General features: G+C 50.9%; 8 protein-coding genes across 13 annotated transcripts; 4 read left to right on the top strand and 4 right to left on the bottom strand.

Annotated features, from left to right (window-relative positions):
• Nucleotides 1–480: 480 nt before the first annotated feature.
• J3458_020494 (uncharacterized protein) lies at nucleotides 481–3,993 on the top strand. Of its 6 annotated transcripts, XM_066122070.1 has the most exons (6): nucleotides 481–1,367; nucleotides 1,778–1,808; nucleotides 1,874–1,925; nucleotides 1,979–2,694; nucleotides 2,802–3,503; nucleotides 3,569–3,993. In XM_066122070.1, exons 1-6 carry the CDS (start codon nucleotides 915–917, stop codon nucleotides 3,670–3,672), a joined length of 2,058 nt encoding a protein of 685 aa, XP_065972695.1. In that variant the 5' UTR covers nucleotides 481–914; the 3' UTR covers nucleotides 3,673–3,993. The 6 variants fall into 6 exon arrangements, with proteins under 6 accessions (XP_065972695.1, XP_065972699.1, XP_065972700.1 ...); XM_066122071.1 differs by lacking the exon at nucleotides 481–1,367 and having other exon boundaries at nucleotides 1,368–1,808; XM_066122074.1 differs by having other exon boundaries at nucleotides 534–1,367; nucleotides 1,778–1,925; nucleotides 2,802–3,993.
• A 1,031-nt stretch (nucleotides 3,994–5,024) lies between these two features.
• J3458_020493 (uncharacterized protein) lies at nucleotides 5,025–6,725 on the top strand (the record flags this gene model as incomplete). The annotated part of the gene is made up of 4 exons (XM_066122069.1): nucleotides 5,025–5,112; nucleotides 5,213–5,274; nucleotides 5,328–6,134; nucleotides 6,189–6,725. 4 exons carry the CDS (start codon nucleotides 5,025–5,027, stop codon nucleotides 6,723–6,725), a joined length of 1,494 nt encoding a protein of 497 aa, XP_065972694.1.
• Nucleotides 6,726–7,099: 374 nt separating this feature from the next.
• Nucleotides 7,100–8,305, bottom strand: scn1 (Cut9-interacting protein scn1; the record flags this gene model as incomplete). Its single annotated transcript, XM_007814903.2, has 1 exon — nucleotides 7,100–8,305. One exon carries the CDS (start codon nucleotides 8,303–8,305, stop codon nucleotides 7,100–7,102), a length of 1,206 nt encoding a protein of 401 aa, XP_007813094.2.
• Nucleotides 8,306–10,063: 1,758 nt separating this feature from the next.
• Nucleotides 10,064–10,615, top strand: J3458_020491 (uncharacterized protein; the record flags this gene model as incomplete). Its single annotated transcript, XM_007814904.2, has 1 exon — nucleotides 10,064–10,615. The coding sequence occupies one exon, from the start codon at nucleotides 10,064–10,066 to the stop codon at nucleotides 10,613–10,615; it is 552 nt and encodes a 183-aa protein (XP_007813095.2).
• A 486-nt stretch (nucleotides 10,616–11,101) lies between these two features.
• J3458_020490 (uncharacterized protein) lies at nucleotides 11,102–11,350 on the bottom strand (the record flags this gene model as incomplete). The annotated part of the gene is made up of 1 exon (XM_066122068.1): nucleotides 11,102–11,350. The coding sequence occupies one exon, from the start codon at nucleotides 11,348–11,350 to the stop codon at nucleotides 11,102–11,104; it is 249 nt and encodes an 82-aa protein (XP_065972693.1).
• A 308-nt stretch (nucleotides 11,351–11,658) lies between these two features.
• On the bottom strand, nucleotides 11,659–11,982 carry J3458_020489 (uncharacterized protein; the record flags this gene model as incomplete). Its single annotated transcript, XM_007814905.2, has 1 exon — nucleotides 11,659–11,982. One exon carries the CDS (start codon nucleotides 11,980–11,982, stop codon nucleotides 11,659–11,661), a length of 324 nt encoding a protein of 107 aa, XP_007813096.2.
• An 858-nt stretch (nucleotides 11,983–12,840) lies between these two features.
• spc24 (putative kinetochore protein spc24) lies at nucleotides 12,841–15,720 on the bottom strand. The gene is made up of 3 exons (XM_007814906.2): nucleotides 15,564–15,720; nucleotides 13,976–15,505; nucleotides 12,841–13,902 (listed from the first exon to the last, which is right to left on the bottom strand). The coding sequence occupies exons 1-2, from the start codon at nucleotides 15,588–15,590 to the stop codon at nucleotides 14,933–14,935; spliced, it is 600 nt and encodes a 199-aa protein (XP_007813097.2). The 5' UTR covers nucleotides 15,591–15,720; the 3' UTR covers nucleotides 12,841–13,902; nucleotides 13,976–14,932.
• A 173-nt stretch (nucleotides 15,721–15,893) lies between these two features.
• FIS1_2 (mitochondrial membrane protein) lies at nucleotides 15,894–17,989 on the top strand. The gene is made up of 4 exons (XM_066122067.1): nucleotides 15,894–16,093; nucleotides 16,174–16,192; nucleotides 16,258–16,351; nucleotides 16,486–17,989. The coding sequence occupies exons 1-4, from the start codon at nucleotides 16,075–16,077 to the stop codon at nucleotides 16,813–16,815; spliced, it is 462 nt and encodes a 153-aa protein (XP_065972692.1). The 5' UTR covers nucleotides 15,894–16,074; the 3' UTR covers nucleotides 16,816–17,989.
• Nucleotides 17,990–18,013: the final 24 nt, after the last annotated feature.

Below are 18,013 nucleotides of genomic sequence, written 5' to 3'. Positions count from 1 at the left end.
TGTCTACTTGCTATCCTTTCGGACCTTACCTGCCCTAACGAAGCCAGCTAGGGTTGGCTGGGCTATCTCTGCCGACGTTCCAGGCCCAGCCAGTGGCAGGTGCGGGGGGGTGGACCAGGTTTGACACCTTCCATAATTTTGCCCAGAATCAAACACTTGGAAGGAGCAAGCCAACAGGCGTCGAGAAGTCGGCAGAAGACCAGCAGGCCCGTCCCCCTCCCCCTCCACCACGCCAGACTCCATAATACTTAGTACGGAGTTCCCGCCTCCAGCCAAGCACTCCGTACTCCGTATTCCGTGCATGCGCAGATAGATGCCCTACTACTAGAAGTCGCCAGTGTGACCCAACGCAGGAGCGGTCCTGCATTGTCCCGACTCATTGGCGCGAACTGCTCAAGTACCAGGTACCGAGTACACGCTGGCAAGTACTCCGTGCTCCGTGCTCCGTGCCTGAGCTCTGGGCTCTGGACTCCGTGCCAAGCCAGCGCTGTCGAATGGGTCAATTGCTCAACTGCTCAACTGCTCAAGTGGTCCATCAGTCCATCCTGAGTTCTCAGTCCAGTCGTGGATGGCGCAGGCGCCTCGACTTTATTGCCAAAGTCTTGCCATGCCGACGCTCATGGGTGTCTTATTCCCATCTAGATTCATTATTCTGCCCCCTCCCTCCGAAAGGTCCAAAGGTCGATTCGGGTCCTGGCGCTTCCGCTCGCTGAGCAGCCTGGCAATTAATTAATTCCCTTTGCATTCCCAAGCTGCCGCCCCCCGTTCGTCGCTCCGTTATTCCCTGCGACCCAGGCCGTTGAACCATTATTCCCGGCTCTTTGGCCTTGTTGGATCGCACCCCGAGCAAAGCTCTCAGCGCGCACCGCATAGCAACCTTGTTCAACATCATCGGCAGCTCTGTAAGTCGACAGATGGATATTTCGCGCCTGCAACACTCGTTGCAACGTCCTCCCATTGCCCATGGAAGGGACGTGGGTGCAGCGTCGTCCTTGGCCCTCAAACCGCATCTCGACTCTCCCACCGGCTTGCCCTCTCCGAATTCACTAGGCCACGGCCAGACTCTGACCTATCCTCGCCATCCTCGCCATCCTGCTCCTCATGGTCATCACCACAGTCATGGCCAACCTCACGCCCATGCTCATGCACATGCTCACGCTCATGCTCACGCTCACGCTCACGTTCATGCCCACGGCCAGAGCCACAGTCACAGTCATAGCAACGGCCATGGTCATGATGAGAGTGTCGACTATCGGGAATTGAGCGACGAGAGATCCCCCGTCAATGGCGAAGAGCCTCCAAAGAAGAAACAGAAACGCAACAAGCCGACCTTGTCATGCCATGAGTGTGTTGAGCGAAAGACAAAGGTTCGTTCAACCCCTCTCCAAAACAGTCTTTTTTAGATGAGAGAGTTTTGTGGTCTTGTCCATTCGCTCGATATTAAAGTCGAATTTTCATCTTCATCGCCCAGAATCTGCCCCCCAAAGTCTTCAACTTCTTTTTTGTTTTCTATGCCATCTTCTGCACTGGGCTATGCGAGATTTGTCACTTGGTGGACAGCACATCTGCAGCGTTGTACAACATTCTCTTTAACCTCAACCTCGCCTCTTGATCTGTGTGACGCTATACAATCAGTGGGTGTGAACTTGTTCCCAAGGCAGGCCACTCATTTCGATGGGACATGGCTTGGAAGTTCAACTCCCTAGCGCATAGTATTTATCTCGTTGCACTGTTTTGGCCGCCTTTTGGAGCCAAGTAGCTAATACTTCTCCTACAGTGTGATCGTGGACGACCTCATTGTCTTGCTTGTAAGTCTGGGCAATTAAGAAAGCGACATAAACTGTGCAAAGGCCATGACTAATGACGACACAAGGCATAAAGAGACAGACGGAATGTCGATATGCACACGTCGCAAACCTATTGGAGTGAGCTATAGACGCCCGCCCCCCTTTCACACGGGAAAACTAATCTCCTGCAGGGAAACATCGAGATCGGCTGCCAATGGACGCCGTATGACAAGGCCGCCAAAGAAGAAGAATACTCCCGATGGGCCTGCTATGATTCCCAATATTGCCGACAGAGGCGCGATCAACGACCACCAAGGTTCGTCTCGTGGCGCGGCGGCTCTCTCCATAGGCTTGCTATCCCATGTTCCTTATTCCGTTACCAAGGCCAGCAATGTCTTTGGCATCGGGTCTGAGCATCCATTTGCCAACTACTGGACGTGCGAAGGAGGACTACCAGAAGTTGTCTCTGTTCTACCTGACAAAGTTCAAGCCGATACTCTTGTTGCTCGGTACTTCGAATGCGTGGATCCTGTGTACCCCATGATTCACCGTCAAACTTTTTATGCCGACTACGAGCACTTCTGGCGCATGAGTACCGACGAGCGAAATAAAATGGATCCATCTTTCATTGCCTTGATCTTTGTTATTCTGGCCCTCGGTACGCAATTCGTCTCGTCTACGACACCGAAAGATCGCAAACAGACTGCCGAGTTTTACGCATCCGCCTCGAACCAAGCTCTCCGCATGTTTTCGTACCTGAGTTCTGCATCAATACGGTCTATACAGGCCATGGTGCTTATAACTTACTTTCTCATCAATGATAATCACGCGTCTGATGGCTGGGCCTTTGCTGGCATCTTGATTAGACAAGCATACGCCATGGGTTTGCATCGTGATCCAAATATCGGTAAGATGATCTCGTTTAATTCCATTTCCCCGAATTTCCCCTCCACTTTGGCATCACTTATTGGAAAAAAAAAAACTAGAGATTAATGTGGGTTGTTCTCTGTACAGTAACACCCAATGCCAATCCTTTCGAAAAACAGCAGCGGCGAAAAGTGTGGCAGGCCGTTCTTTTACAGGACACATTCTTGACTGTCCTCTTATCCTTGCCGCCTTCAGCCACCCACACAGATGTTTCTGTCGACGATTTGCTGGACGACAGTTCATCTATTGCGAGCAGCGATCCGACGGACACGGCCTATATCAGGGGATCGTGGATGCTGGCCAATCTGGTCCAGGAGACCATTTGTTCCCCCCGGTCATTGGATGTCCCTATCTGTACGACAGTGCGGCATAAGTCTAAACTAGTGGCGGATTTTCGGGCGGTGTATCGGTCATTTCCCGACATTTTTCGATCCTGGGACACGGATAGTCTGACTGCGGTGTCAAGTACTAACAAGCGCATTGTGCGACAAACCTTATTCTTGACCAGCAACTACTTCCATAACCTGATGCTTGTGCATGCATCAGAAAGCCCAGACGTGCCAGTCAACGTTCGAGGGACTCTGGAAGCAGCCCACGATGCTATTACTGCTTTCTTCTTGATGTTTAGTCTACTAGAATCAGAAGCCCGAGTATGGTGGGTTTTTAATCATCGAGCATTCTTGGAAGCACTCTGCATTGCCAATGTGTTACGAGAAACAGCGAAAGATGCAGCGGGGAAGGAAATGCTAGCCAGGGATCCTCTATTTGTGAGAGCCAGAGCTGATATCAGTAAGTGAGAACCGCAAGCGAGGCTGCATTAGACATTGTGAAAGACGGCTAACGGGGCTATGCAGCGCGAATGATTCAAATTATGGAGCTCATTGGCTCGAATAACGATGTTGCCAGAACGCGAGTGCAGATCTTGAGCGAGTTTCTGGAGGACACAGACACGGCATAGTTTTCTTGGACATACTTGGCTGTGTATTGACACTTGTTTTGATTTATTTATCGCGAATATATGTGTGATTTGGACTTGGTAATAGCCAAGAAGATGTACTATTGGATATAGTAGGGATTATCATACAAGGAATGGTACTGGCGACACCCGGCATGTGTTCGGGACGTATTTTTTTTTTGGATATCCTATTGGACAGCAGTGAAAACATGAAAAGCCTGGCACAAACGACGTGTGTTTGTGACAGTCTTTGAAACAAGATTTTGATGACCAAGCTCTGAGAGCAAATAAGTTACCTGTTCAATCAATACAGACAGATCCTTCAGCCTGCGGAAAAAGGCATGGACGTGAGATTATGGTTTGAGGACATGCTACATACATACATAAGCTTGCTCGGAGGGCGACCGAGGTGTGGGTGACGCCCGGGCATGGGGACGAAATAACCCATGTTCTTCTATGGAAAACAATTGTCCTGTGTGCTAATCCTTGGAGTAGAAACTGACAGTTACGGCAGGCGTTGAAAAGTAACCATTTTTGATCATGCCTCGCACTTCAAGAGAACGGGGACGGTTTGTGAAGGGACAAGCTAGCTCAAACGACCGTGATGCTATATGCCGGTCGCTTTCGGATGTGTAGACCTGGACGAGCAATAAAACAAGCATTGCAAGGATGCCCGTGGGCAGACCTAACCGCAACTGAAGACGTGGCTGGACATGGGACTCGTCAGCGCATCGATACCTATTGGCCAGGCGAGGACGGGACGCGAGGACGGGAACGTTGGGGATGATCTACTCCACACACAGAAGCGCCCGCCAGATTTGGCAAAGGCGAGTTCTCGGGGGAAAATGATGCAATATACATACAAGAGGGGAGAAAAGGGACCAGAAAGTGAGGTCAGCGTCGGACTCGTGAAGCTCTTTTCGGCTGAGGAGCTTTTCGTTTCGCCGACTTGCGTTATCCTCGATTGATCAACCATACCATTACAAAAAAGGTCGGTGCCCCTCAGGCTCTTGTGGTATTATGGTAGACGCAGCTGGGACCACCCTTGTCATCCGACTTACATACGGTACATATGGGTTGACAAACAACGTGGCCTGCCACATGCCACCCCCCGGAGCTCCGTCTAGGCAACCTTTCTCTTTACGCTCCCTCGTTTCATCCGACTCCCCGGCATTCTGCTCTTTGTCTCCCAAGTGTTGGATCCTGGAGAAAAGACGGGCCACGCGTTCAATTGTCAAGAGATTCGAAAGCTTGGCAGTTTGCTTCGATCGCCACTAAAGAGGCAAAACAGTCGACACCCGAGTTGTCGACCAGGCCAATCTCACTGGCACGTCAGGTAAAGCATCACTTGGACCATGAGAAGCGGGTGGCTATATGCGACGTTGTCCACCGTACTGGTTGTCGTGCCTGCTTTGGCGACGTCAATGCCACGAGTTCCCAATGGTATGTGGAAACGGCTGCCTGTTGACGGCACCGAGCAAAATACTTCAGCCAAGATAGGCCGTCCCGAGGTACATGCTAACGGGGGCGTTGGGCGATATAGATGCCTCGACGGCCTTTGTGACACTAAACATTCCAAAGAATAGGGGAGAAGCAGAACCTCTCGTAAGCTCTTATCAGACTTGTACTCTCCTCACACCTGTCTAATACAAGTGCAGACACTGCGTCTTGACGTTGGAGAGTCCGAAGCGGCCTGTGGACGGGCAAACCTCACCGTCAATGGCCAAGAACTCGTCCAAGATGGCAACGGCAACGGCCAAGGAACACTCGCCGCTCACCACGGCGGCAATTTTACTGCCGACTGGGCCTTTAGCTGCGACGCCAGGTCTCCACAGATGCTTTTCAAAATGCAGGTGACGCAGCTAGACGACTTGGAGATAGCGCCCTTCAACTTCTCTGCATCGTTCACACAAATCGTCCCTCGACAAATACGGATCATGGATGGAGCAGCCGTAGTGAACCGCGTCTATAGATTGCCCCAGGAAACCACCTTGCAGAAGGAACTCGCAGAAACAACACTTCAAGACCAAATCCACGTCCTGGATATTCTGCGCATCAAAGCGCGCCAACTAGAAAACGCAATTCTGGCGCAAGAAAATAAAATTGCTCAGAAACTCGGCCAGAAGAAGCATTCCCCATCGGCAAACATTCAAGACTGCACCAGCTTGGATTGTATTTTGGAGGCATTGGGCGGTAAATTTAGAGATGTGACCGAACAATTCAGCGGGAACGTGGAAGAGCTAAAGGTTTTCATTACTCATTCTGGAGATGGCTCGCTGCCGGTTCCTGCGGATGATTATGAGTATTGGTATGGCGAGGAGGAAGAACTGGATGATCATCGTCCCGAAACATATGATCTAAAGGACCACAAAGGCAAGTGGACTTGGGTCGACCAGCTCCCTCTTGTTGAGAGCGAAATAGACGGCCTGTCCATTGAATACGTACGCCCTCGACGCCAACCACCTGTAGGTTCCTCCCCCTTTCGCGCTACTCATATCGACGGAAACTGACAAATGCAGCTCGCCATGGCCATCGCACTATCGGTAATAGCACTCTGCCTCCTATCCATGGTCTTCATACTCCGCCGCCACCGCCGCACAAGCGGCCTCCCCTTAGCCATTGACAACGAAAAAGTCCTCTTTTCCGAACGTCCACGGCGCAACTCCAAAAGCGAGTGGTGGGCTGAGCGTCGTGCGCGGCGAAAAGCTCGCAAGCACGCTATCAGGGAATATGTCCGGAACATATTCATGCGATGGTGTCATAAGACGGCATCTTCTCCTTCGCCTGTTTACGAAGAATCGACCAGCATAGAGGAGGAGCTCGCATCGTTCAGGGAGGCGGTGAGTGTTGTGGACAGTCTTGTAGCGGTCGAGGAGGGTAGAAATCGAGAAGTTCCGAGATATGCGGATGTGCAGGGCTCTGTAGCGGGTTGTGAAGCGTTTGCAGATGATGAGAGTTTACCGCCATACGAGAGTGAGGATGATTCGACGCCGGTGGTGGATGGGTTTCAGTACGTGGAGTCTACGGGGGATCAAAGGCTGGGGTATGGAAAGTAATTCTATCTGCAATTTGCATTTTCATCATAAGGACTCTTTGAAGGAAGAGTAGTGAGATTAGGCGTTTGGATATTCGGGAATTGCTTTCGTTGCCTGGGTATGCATACATCTTGTAACTTGTACAGTTTGTGTTCTGGCATAGGTTACTGGGTACTTGATTCTCCGTCGCACAATATTGTTCTAGGGCAGTTGGTATCACCCACGGCTTATAATTGTAGAACGCTTAATTTTAACAACATCACAATACAAGTCTCGAACATACGCAAAACATGTCGATTCTGGATCTTGTTTTCGATCCTTGAACGCCCGCTACGTCAAACGCCTGCTGCTTATGCTACTGTGTGTGCATGCCATGTCCCTTTGCAGCATATCCATCATGACTCCTTATCGAATATGAAGGCTTCCAAATTCTTAGCGACCCTTAATATACCATCGTCCAATGTCCACCCTTTTATCTCACAAACACTTCGATACATGTCCTCCAATGCAGCATCCATTTTCTCCCCCGCGGAATGTAAATCACTTTCCACTAAAATCCTGTCATCAGGCACGGCACGAACTATATCGGGGAACTTGTTGCGGCTTGATACCGTGCCGAGATTCACTGCCGTAGAAAACGATACGTATATTGTTGCTGGGTTCGTAGGGTTAAACCACTGTTTTAGACCTTCCACGGAGCCGCTGTAGGAATGAAGACAGATCCGTGGCGGGTACGGCTTCACAGTAACAGTGTTAGCATCCTCCTTGTCTGAGTCGTCTTCTGCTCCTGGGGCAATCATGCGTTTTTCACGTCGCGATGGAATGTGTTTCTCGTGTCCTTTCCAACAATGAGATACCACGTCATACAGAATGCCGTGAGCCTGGACTCCGTGAATGCTAACGGGTCTGCCGGTTTCGCCTGCAAGACGGAGCTGGGCACGAAAAATGGCTTCTTGGTGCGACATGCGTACTCGGTGAGGACTTAATAGCCTCCCCTCTCGGCCGCCAGGTGTCAAGGTACCATCTCTGGATTCGGCCAATGCAGGGTCCCATTTCTGGGACAAGCGAAACGCCTTGTCGAGGCCAATCTCGCCAACGAGGGCCAGAGGAAAAGCTCCGAATCGGGTACGGGTTGAACTGATGAATGACGAAAGTGGGATCGGTGTAGGCAAGGAAGCAATAAAGCCATCATCTTGGGGTGATGGTGTGAGAACCGCCTGATAATGCACCTTCTTGGCGGCTAACAGTACGGTTTCATCCGTGTCGTCTCCCGCTGGCAGTGGTGGCGGTTTATACGTAGGCTCAGCGGCAACGTCATCGTACAGTTGATAAGAAAACCACGGATGCCATCCAAACGAAGGAATGACTCGGCAGCTACGTTGTACTGCAGGCCTTGGTTCTTCTCCTGCCGATACCGAGACTGCTTCTGCATCGCCGTGGCCATTATTCTGACATCCGCCTCCACGACCCCGCAAACTTGCCCGGCCTTTGACGCCATGCACCGACGCCACGCCGGCAACCAAATCTTGATCCTGCGAACGAGTTGCCATGATGACAAGTGCGGAGGCACGCATGGTTTCGAGGCTGGTTATCGAGCGCATTGTGTCGGTGGGATGGCAGTGGGCATCGAAGACGGGCAAGTGCCACGAAAAGGCTTCATTGTTTGCAGATGGTGGACGATTCGCTTCACTCTGTGGTGAACACTTGTCAATTTGGTGATGCTGACACATTATTGTCAAGGAGTCTTGAAACGTTTTTATAAGTCGCTGCTGTGAGTCTCAACACGTTGGTGACAGGATACAGTTGCGTATCGCCTAGTGTACGCCGATATACTTCCTACAGTATATTCCGGTACGGCGTGCAATAGTCCAGGTCGCTTGTCTAGTCAGATAATACGTTTGCTCCCACTGTGTTTGTCTATGCAGAACGGTTGGAGGCTCTGGCGGGGTAGGAAGAGAGAAGGGCGTCTGTCTCCAGCTTCCGTGGGTGGAGAAGTCCTGCAGAGGCTGACGATGAGTGACACGATGACAATGTCAGAGCTACGTTTATCCCTCCGTGAAGCAAAAGGACCCTGGACTTTCGAATACAATGCGCCTTGCATAAATGAAATTTCGAATCCGAAAGGACCTAGATAGTTAGACGCATAAGAGAGCCGTTGAACACGAGGCTAGATACAGACTGTGTTGACCCCTTGCTTATCGCAGATCTCGGGAACTTGTCAGTGAAATGGATACGACCCTTGCTGTATCGACACCCCAGGTACTCCGTAATGGACATGGAAACTCAAACCAGGCGTGGCCCACCTGTCAAGTTGAGCGTCGAAATGGAGACGCCGGGGGCTGGCCCATCATAGTCACATTCGGTGTCTGCGAGATTCTTCATACGCTCTGCGTCTTGAGTCGAAAGCAGTAATGTCCGGAGAGATTCGGGAGCCCCTCTGGTTGCTGGGGGTGCTAAACTGCTGATCTTTGAGGGGAAAGGTGGTGATAAGTTGGGTAGCCGAGGCGGAGGCTTGCTTTATTACGGTCGGTTTTTGGATGTTACTTCTCTGATCTGACTTGTTGCTCTGGAATTGCACTTGCACTAGGTCATTGTTAGCTCTCTTGGTCCCTGTCTCTGTTGTACTCACTCTGTAGCGGCGGTTGTTGGTTGTGTCTCCGCCGCCGACATGTGATTCGGCCCCTCAGTCTCACCACGATCACGGCATGCTCCTTGGGCTGCTTGAATGGATCGGCCCATACCTTCCATCACCCATGCTCGTCTCTGACTTTTATCTTCTCCTTTTGCCGGCTTGTATCGAACGATCTTTATGTCGCTTGACTGCATCATTTGGTGATTGGAGGGTTTTGAAATGAACACAAGCCTACACACGATTGTCAGCATTCAAAAACAGCTGATACGCTCCTTCCCGTCCTTTTATCCCACTACGTCTTGGCAGTGACTTCAACGTCGCTCCTTCCTCATCGACACTATCAGATTCTATCGCTGCCCGTCGATTTTTGTTGGCTTAATCACGTGCTGTGTCTCAGAACAACACTCTCTTCTCTCTCTCGCACATCATACATCTACTCCTGCCATGTCATTGTGGGTAAATGTGAAATAGCGGAACAAAAAATCCCGAATCATGTCAAGCCATAGAACCATGGCGCTGTTGAATCCGGTCTATGCATTCGTTGTTCCATTCTTGTTTGTTGTCACGGTTCCTCTAGCCATCTTTGCTGGCATAACCACGACGCTTGCCTTTGGCGTTCTCATCCTTCCGCGTTGTCATAGTCTATCTGGATGTTGCCCTCTCACTCATACCGCAATCTCTGGCGAGTTTCAAGCTTCGGCGGCGGTATATAAGCCACGAGGCACGAATGCTCCCATCTTTCAGCACTTGGTACGGGAGCAGCAACGGGGATAGCTCAGCAGCAGCATCTACCCAGCAGGCAGCGCCATTACACCTCCGAAGACGTCGCCGACCCAGCAGCAGCCTCAGCGTCATATCGACGGGTGGCTCTACCACGCCCGTCAGTGAGTTTGGGCTAGGGTTGATGCCCAGCGTAGGGCCAGAGCGAGACTTTGAGGGGATCGGAGGCTGGCGGTCCGGCGATGACGATGAGGTTTGGACGACAATCAACTCTCGAATGGAATTACCAGATCGGCAATTTACACGACATCACTATCGATCTGCGTCTGGCGGCGGAGCCACAACACCAGGCGACGGCGGAGTCTTGATGATGAAGACCAGGCGTAGGAGTCCAGAATCCAAGACCGTAGTGCGAGCGGCCACGTCGCCAAACAGCTCGAGAGCTAGAACTCCTTCGGCTTCACGCGTGCAAAATCTGACAACTCTTGGCAACGCTAACTCGGACAGTTACTTTCCGTTGGCCATGTCTCCGAAGGCCTCCAAGAAGATGTCAGTATAAGAGGGCGCATTACAGTCAGTTCAGGGTGTGCGGGTGTGAATGGATATCTGGGGCAGACTTTTAGGGCTGGAAATGGGACACAGGACATGGTCAGCCCACTTTGTAAAATCTTTAACGACTGACGAAACAAATGATGCAAGAAGGGTCTGGTAGGCTGGACTACATGACGAATGAAAGACGTATATTTCAACAAGACACCACACCTCATTTCGCTGCCAGCTAATTCAGGGTAATGCGAATGGCGTAGTTACACCACCTGTTGTTCAAGAAAACCGCGTCGAACCAATCACGGGTCAGTGTCTCACCTAGATTGGCAAAACAAGGTGCATGTGTATATATAATCCTCACGGGTGTTAAACCATACTCGTACGAAACTGGATAAAACAATCGATGAAACGAAACTGCCAAGTCTCGAGTGCCAATGCATATATATATTTGGCATGTAAGTTAAACTCGCACTCCCATTCAACTTGGCATCCACCTTCCTTACCCATAGATAATGCTCGTCGCAAAATCCCCTCTCCGCGCCGGACGGCAAAGTCTTCCCTTTCCGTTGTACATGATCCAGTCCTGTGCTCCAAACAGACTAAGAACATTTCCAGACGACGTCTGCGCCCGGCAATCGGTAAAGTCGTACTGCGTAAAGGCAGGGAGCGGCTCCGGCGGGCTGCCCGGGGCCTCGGCGATCCACTCGGCCGTCGCGAAGCATAGAGACGGACCGGGGGATGTCGCCATTTCTTTGTACCTCTCGCCGGTGGACACGTTTTCGACGTATCTGCGTTATTGTTATTGGTTTGGAGTTTTTGTGGCATAGACTGGATCGCCTGACTTACATTGTGCCGCTCCTGGGGGATGTTGCGTCCACTCGGACGTAGACGGTATCTCCGGGGGAAACTACAACAGTTGAGGCCTCGTGGGATCTACGGCGTGCCAAGGGGAGTGGTTCAGATGCGGAGTCGTACCTTTTACGTGTCCATATACGGGGGGCCCCGGCCAGAATTCGAACCACGTGTAATATGAAACTCGCCCCTTTTCAATCTAAGCTACCCATTAGTCTTTGGAGCCTCTTGGTGCGGAAGGGGACAGAAGCCTACGGTTTGTCCTGTTCCTCCTTGGAGCAGAGCGCCGCAGTCCCTCGTTCCGTCCAGACCAACCCACTGATAGAACTGGTAGCGTTCACTGAGCCAGCCACCTTTGGGCAGAAAGACTTCCGGAACGGTCCAGGTGCCTTCCACAGAGGTGATGCCTGAGCCGTGGGTCACAGGGCCACACCAATTGCTCGAGTTGAAGCGCTTAAAGATGCTGCCGGCCGTTTCGTTGCGGGCGAGGCTCGACGCCCCGAGGAGGAGAGTGGGCAAGTATCGCATGTTGAAACGGCTGTATCTGAAGCAAGAGTGCGCATGTTCAAACAGGGATACCAAGGCAGTCCATGTATATATCGTTTTCACGCCCTATCCAAGGCCACGGGCCTTCCGCCAGAGGTCTTCTGGGGTAAAGGAGAGAGAATGAATACTCACGATCCACAACCAAGTATAACTTCTCCACTTCCCGCCTATGCTAAGAGCAGACGGCTCAATCCTGGCGAGACTAATAAATCCTCCGGAAACTATTCGTTCGGAAAGACACAGCGGCCTTTGCCGTACATGTTCCTTTTCCGGTTCCCAATCCAAAGAGCCGGGGCCGCGGATGGAACCTCGAGCATCCTCCGCAAGGCCTTCCTATTACAGTATTGGGGAAAGCTTCCGATATAGGACATCATATCGTGGGGTTTGATTAGAAACCGGATGAATATCGGCGGCGGGATCCGTGGAGATTGTGAATCTGGTCATGTTGACTACGTAATGTACATAAACGGCCGTCGTAATCTGTGCGTCGCCGCTCACGCTTTGCTCGTAAGGCACAACTCGGTACGGCCAAGTAGATCGTTCCGAGCCGCATTTTCAAGTACAGGCCATCAAGCGATGAGAACTATTGATTCAGACCGGTCTCGATTCACCACATGGGGACGTTTACGTTTCAATATACGGGTGCGGCCCTGGAGCAGCTATTACACTTATACCCCGGAAGCAACGTTATGATTGTGTTGGCATAAACCAACGCGTCTGACTGCGGGGGTTATACGAAAGAATCTCTTTGGGACATTGAACAACAGCATCAGTTGACCTCTACAACTTTTTATCGTTCCGGGATCCAGAAGTGTGTCGGTGGAAAGTCACTGAATTTGCGACGTCCACGTCAGGGGCGTAACGACGCAGTCAAGTGAGTTCCGAAACATGATTGTATTTTCAAAAAATATATTATGGGCGATGTACGAATATCCTGTCTTGGCAATGAGCAGCGCCGTAAGGCACTTGAAACTACGCTGTGAACCGAACCTCATTGCAACTCATACGTAGTCATCGAATAGCGTTGAGTTCGCAGTGAACGGTAGCAACCCTATTCTTAAATTCTCAAACGTGCAAAGTAAACCATTAATCTCGGTTCCGTCCTGTAAGGCAACCCAATCAAGCAAGTTCCGCCAGAGTTCTTCCTTGCACCGTCCTCCTCCCCTCGTAGGCCGGCGACATCTGGGTCTCTGGTGGGAACTGAACCGTCGTATTCATCTCCATTATACCTACCATTGACAAGTGAGCCCCATACTTCCTATGGCATAACTGAAGTGCATTCGGCCAGATCCTTTTTCTTCTTTACACGTCGGCGAAAGCAGACGATGCCGGCAATGACCAAGGCCAGGAATAGAGCAACCGGTCCGATCACGGCAGCCGTTATCCATGCCCTAGTTTCCGCCACGGGTTGAGGCGCAGAGGTATCCAACGCGTCAATTCTTCGGTATACCGTCCCGATGGATACAAAGCTTTCGATACACTCCATTTGGCTAAGCGCGGTTTGCGTCCCGGCCGGGTATTCTTCAAGCACTTGGATCGTATTGCATGCTGCCGCTTCAAACGTGCCTCCCACGTCATTAACAATCAGTACATCTCACAGAGCCGGAAATCAAGCCGAGGAGAAATAAAGCGCACTATAAAAAAGAAAAGAGACACAGAAGAGACAAGATGACTACTCATCACTAGCACAGGCGAGAAAAAAAAGTAAAGTAATTCAACGTCAGATTTGCCAAGACCCGCGCACTCACCAATCTCTCTCTTTGCCGTCCGCTCAATAACATGTGTTCGATACGCATTTCGTGTCCATTTTACACGGATCGGAGTTGCAGCACGCGCCGTATGGGCCCGAGGCGACGAAGCTATATGACGTGGGACAGTATAATGGTGTGAAGGCCGCTATTACTACGAGTCGGTCAGTTTCTGCAGGCCCTTTCCATGTGAATGCAGTGTGAACCGGGCCACGGATTCAACATACCACTTCTGGCCGTTGGGATCATCCGGCCCGAAAAACAAGTCAGCCTCCTGAGCATACGGGTGGTCCAGGCCGTTGTCGTTGTTCGCCCCATTGTTGAATCTGGCCTGGCTAACGTCTCTCTCAAAACAACGTTATTTGATCATCCGTCCGTCGAGCCGTGGGGAAAACGAGAATCATCTTCGTTGCCATCGCGGCGGCCTATAACGAGAGTGCCTTTGGCCATGTTAAATTCAGGATCCTTTTCAAATAAAGAAACTTCAGAAGGGAAAGAATCCCTCACGCACCGCCATGTCGACCCCTGCCTAGGCGCTGCCAACGAGAGAAAAAACATCTCAACCAATACGTCTCTTGGTGTGCTGCTGAGATTCATGCACATTAGCGCAGGCCGATCAAACTTCTGAGCTTAACGCCTCACAGTTCCACACAGATGGTGGCAAAGAATCTTTCTGGAGCAGTCTGGAGCAGTAAAATGGTAATATGATGCAAGGGATTCCTCAAACTCTTCGTTCAAAGGCGTTGCAGCGCTGTGGCATCGACGATATGTTGATCATCCGTCAGAGCGGTGTTGGGCTCCATTTAACAACAACGCAACAGGAGGCTGTAGTAGACGAAGATTGCTGTCGTCAGTGTGTCAAAGCTAATTGACGCCTGTTCAACTCACTGCCGGCATTTGATGGTCGGCAGAGCTTTGACTATTGGTGGTCAATGTCTCATGTCCCCGGCTGTGTGGTTCAACAAGCTCCGCGAAACCGATAAGAGATGTGCTGTGTTCAAAAACAAGTAATCAGGGCGGTTTTATACCGATAGGAGCCAGTGCTAAACGGGCCGTTATGGCTCATCAGTCCAACTCGCTCGTCGTCCACCTATCCTACTCCAAATGCCATCGTAGCTACATCCAAAACTCCGGGTATAACCATCCAACGCCCACCCAGCATCCTCACCAACTTCCATCCCTTGCTACAGCGTCTGCCAGAAATAATTGGCATAAAAGTACCTGGAAAACTTCTTGTCCATGTTCACAACGTGCACATCCCCCCTGCCATCGTTCCTCACCACTGCCCTAGTCCACTCCCCATCCTTCTCATCCCGCTCAATATCAATCCCCAGACTCCTGTACACTTTTAGCCGCAAAAGCACCTCGTCATCCACTGCGTCTCTCCTCCGCACATTGTCGTCGCCCCCGACCCCTTGCAGGTCGAGCTCTTGCAGCCGCGCACTCAGGTCCGCCGCCTGCTGCGCCAGCCGCTCGGCCTCCATCTCCGCGTCGCTAGCTGCCTTTGCGGTGCGGAACTTGCGAGTGTCCAGTGTTGCAATCTTGGACGCGTGGTCTGTCGCCGAGTGAGATGACGTTAGCTCGGCGTGTTGCGAGGAGAGTGTGTTTAATTGGCGGGACAGCTTTTTGAGAGATGATTCGGCATCGCGCATGCGCAGTTCACGGGCTTGTTGGAGGGTTGAAAGAGACTCGCTGATGCGGGAGATGGCGAGTTTGTCTGGGTCGATGTTGAAGTTGTTTACTGTGTGGCTGATGAGCTGTCGGAGTAATGTAATCAGTATGTTGACAGTAGAAACGAGTGTGCGTCAGACATACTGTTGCGGGGTCCTCTGAGAGTAGCATTTTCGCGGTATTCTTCTTCAAATTGTAATTATATGTCGGCTGTTGGGCTTTTTGTCTCCTCTTTCCATTCGTTTGCAATGCCGTCGCGTGAAGTCCAGTTGTGGATGCAGATGTTAGATGTACATAGGTTCAAGGCAGAGTTGTGACCCACCTTTATCGTCACTGGACATGCTTCAATCCCACCAACCAGACGGCACACTTCCATCGTCAGGGGCAACTATCTTATCATCTGTCATCCGACATCCGACATTTCACCGTTGCGCGGAGTACGTCCTCCGTTCGGGTCTTCGCACGAGATGTAGCGTCATCGTCGCCACACCCGAGTTCAAACCCAGTGCAAGCCACACACGCCTGAGCTCCAAACTCGAGGTCGACCAGTCACTCCCAACTCAGCATCCTCAGCACCTCCCACCACACATATCCCTACTCAACCTGGTCACAAATTAATTCATTCATTCAGGCCATCTTCGCAGTGCCGAACAAAATGGGCACTCAGCTACCTTGTAAGAATAACCACATGTGTTTCCCCCGTCCCACCACCCATATTGCCGAGGCAGACGCTAACCATGACGATTCCTCACAGATGCTCTCGACGCAGAGACGTCAGTCACCACCATCCACGCAAATACATGCACGCATGAATAACCCATAATCTAACACGTTTTAGGCCGTTGAGTCCCTCGGAGCTACAAGTCCTACGAGCCCAGTACGAAAAAGAAGGTGACATGGTTGGCGTCCAGACAAAATTCAACTACGCATGGGTACGTCTTATGCCACCTCATATCTTACTCTTTTTTCGTTATCGTTGCCATTGCTTGTCCCTTTCTCCCTTTTCACTCCCTCCCACATACTCGCCTCGGCTTGTGTTTACACATCGCTCATCACCTTTCCATAGGGCCTCGTCAAATCAAACAATCGCAATGACCAACAACTCGGCGTCCGCCTCCTCAGCGATATATTCCGTCTTTCTCCCGAACGTCGCCGCGAATGCCTGTACTACCTCGCCCTCGGAAACTACAAGCTCGGAAACTACGGTGAGGCGCGTCGCTACAACGACCTCCTGCTCGACAAGGAGCCCGCGAACCTCCAGGCTTCGGATCTACGCCAACTTATTGACAACAAGGTCGCCAAGGAGGGGCTAATGGGGGTAGCCATCTTGAGCGGCGTTAGCATTGCCGCTGGGGTTGTCGGCGCATTTTTGTTCAAGAATGCTAGGAAAAGGTAGAAAGTCATTGGAGGAAATGAAAGAACACAAGATCGGGAAGACCAAGTATCACCAGAATATAGCTTTACCAAACTTCAGACGGGGAACGGAGCGGGTCTTAGAAGGCCTGAGGAGGGTCGATTGCCACGTTGTGGCCGTTGTATTATATAACTAAAGGGAGCCTACGTTCATGAAGCATGCATATAATGATATCAATTCCAGCACTGCCGATAAGTGCACAACAACTCGGTGTGACAGCTACTTTGGATTGGAAATGTATGAAATAAGCCTTTGTCTGCAGAAACCCAAATCAGCGTCAACAGATTAACATCTCTTATCAAGACGAAGTACGATCATCATGCTTTCAATCAATTATTGTCACAAGGTCCACAACACGACACATACGTAGAAAAGCCAATAAAATCAAGCTAGCTAAGAAAGACAAACGAGCCTGGACGACAAATCCGCGTCAAGACGTCAAATAAAAACAACCTGTCCCAATCACACCACTAAAATACAACAGTTGCTGTTCGGCCCTCGCCGGCCAAATCATTCATCTGCTCCTGTCCAAGTCAAATCCGCAACCAGTGCTCCATACAGATGCGACAAAGGGTATCCGGGGGCAGTTAGGACGACAAGACAAAGATGCAGGTATTGCCGACCAATCTTGCTGGGCATATAGATTAAAGGAAACCATAAGTGTGGACAACACGTTCGTGCCGAAAAGACAAAGGTTCTTTTCCGCACTTTAAAAGAAGGGGCATCCTCCCATGGCGAATAGAAGAGCTGCCAAAAGAAATTGCGCAAGTATGCTCTCATTCTTACAAGAAAAGAGAGCACCATCTCAGTCTCTTCTAAAAGACACACAAACATGAGAGCATCGTCCAAGCCATGCTTAGACTGTCTCCAGCTTCGCAGAGAAGAACAGTTTCAGGCACCACTCCGAAGATGTAATCGCCGCACACTCACCAAAACTACTTTTTACTTTTCTTTCGCACTGTTGAATATTTCCATAGTCCGCAGCCTCTTGACCGCTACGAGACCACGGTTCCATAAAAGAAGTACTTCGGTTGTCTGTCTCCGTTGAGACAACTTTTGTTCAGGGTGATTAAGAGAAGACTCTGATTAATGACAAAAAAAATGTGGCCAGAGAAGGCCAGCGAAACTAGAATCGAAAGGATAAGGAAAGGCGTCTAGCGGCTGGTGTGTGGCGTGTCAT

The sequence above is a fragment of the Metarhizium acridum genome (genome assembly GCF_019434415.1).
Source record: "Metarhizium acridum strain ARSEF 324 chromosome Unknown scaffold_574, whole genome shotgun sequence".
Classification (NCBI taxonomy): Eukaryota; Fungi; Ascomycota; class Sordariomycetes; order Hypocreales; family Clavicipitaceae; genus Metarhizium; species Metarhizium acridum.
Note: the sequence above shows the minus strand (reverse complement) of the source record. Positions and strands in the feature narration are given on the sequence as shown.

Coding starts and splice junctions, on each gene's coding strand:
- FIS1_2 (XM_066122067.1), top strand. Junction 16,352..16,485: donor CAAAATTCAACTACGCATGG/GTACGTCTTATG, acceptor ACCTTTCCATAG/GGCCTCGTCAAATCAAACAA.
- spc24 (XM_007814906.2), bottom strand. CDS start 15,590: ATGCTACTCTCAGAGGACCCCGCAACA. Junction 15,506..15,563: donor TCTCAGAGGACCCCGCAACA/GTATGTCTGACG, acceptor TTACTCCGACAG/CTCATCAGCCACACAGTAAA.
- J3458_020494 (XM_066122070.1), top strand. CDS start 915: ATGGATATTTCGCGCCTGCAACACTCGTTGCAACGTCCTCCCATTGCC. Junction 1,368..1,777: donor GTGTTGAGCGAAAGACAAAG/GTTCGTTCAACC, acceptor CTTCTCCTACAG/TGTGATCGTGGACGACCTCA. Junction 2,695..2,801: donor GCATCGTGATCCAAATATCG/GTAAGATGATCT, acceptor TTCTCTGTACAG/TAACACCCAATGCCAATCCT.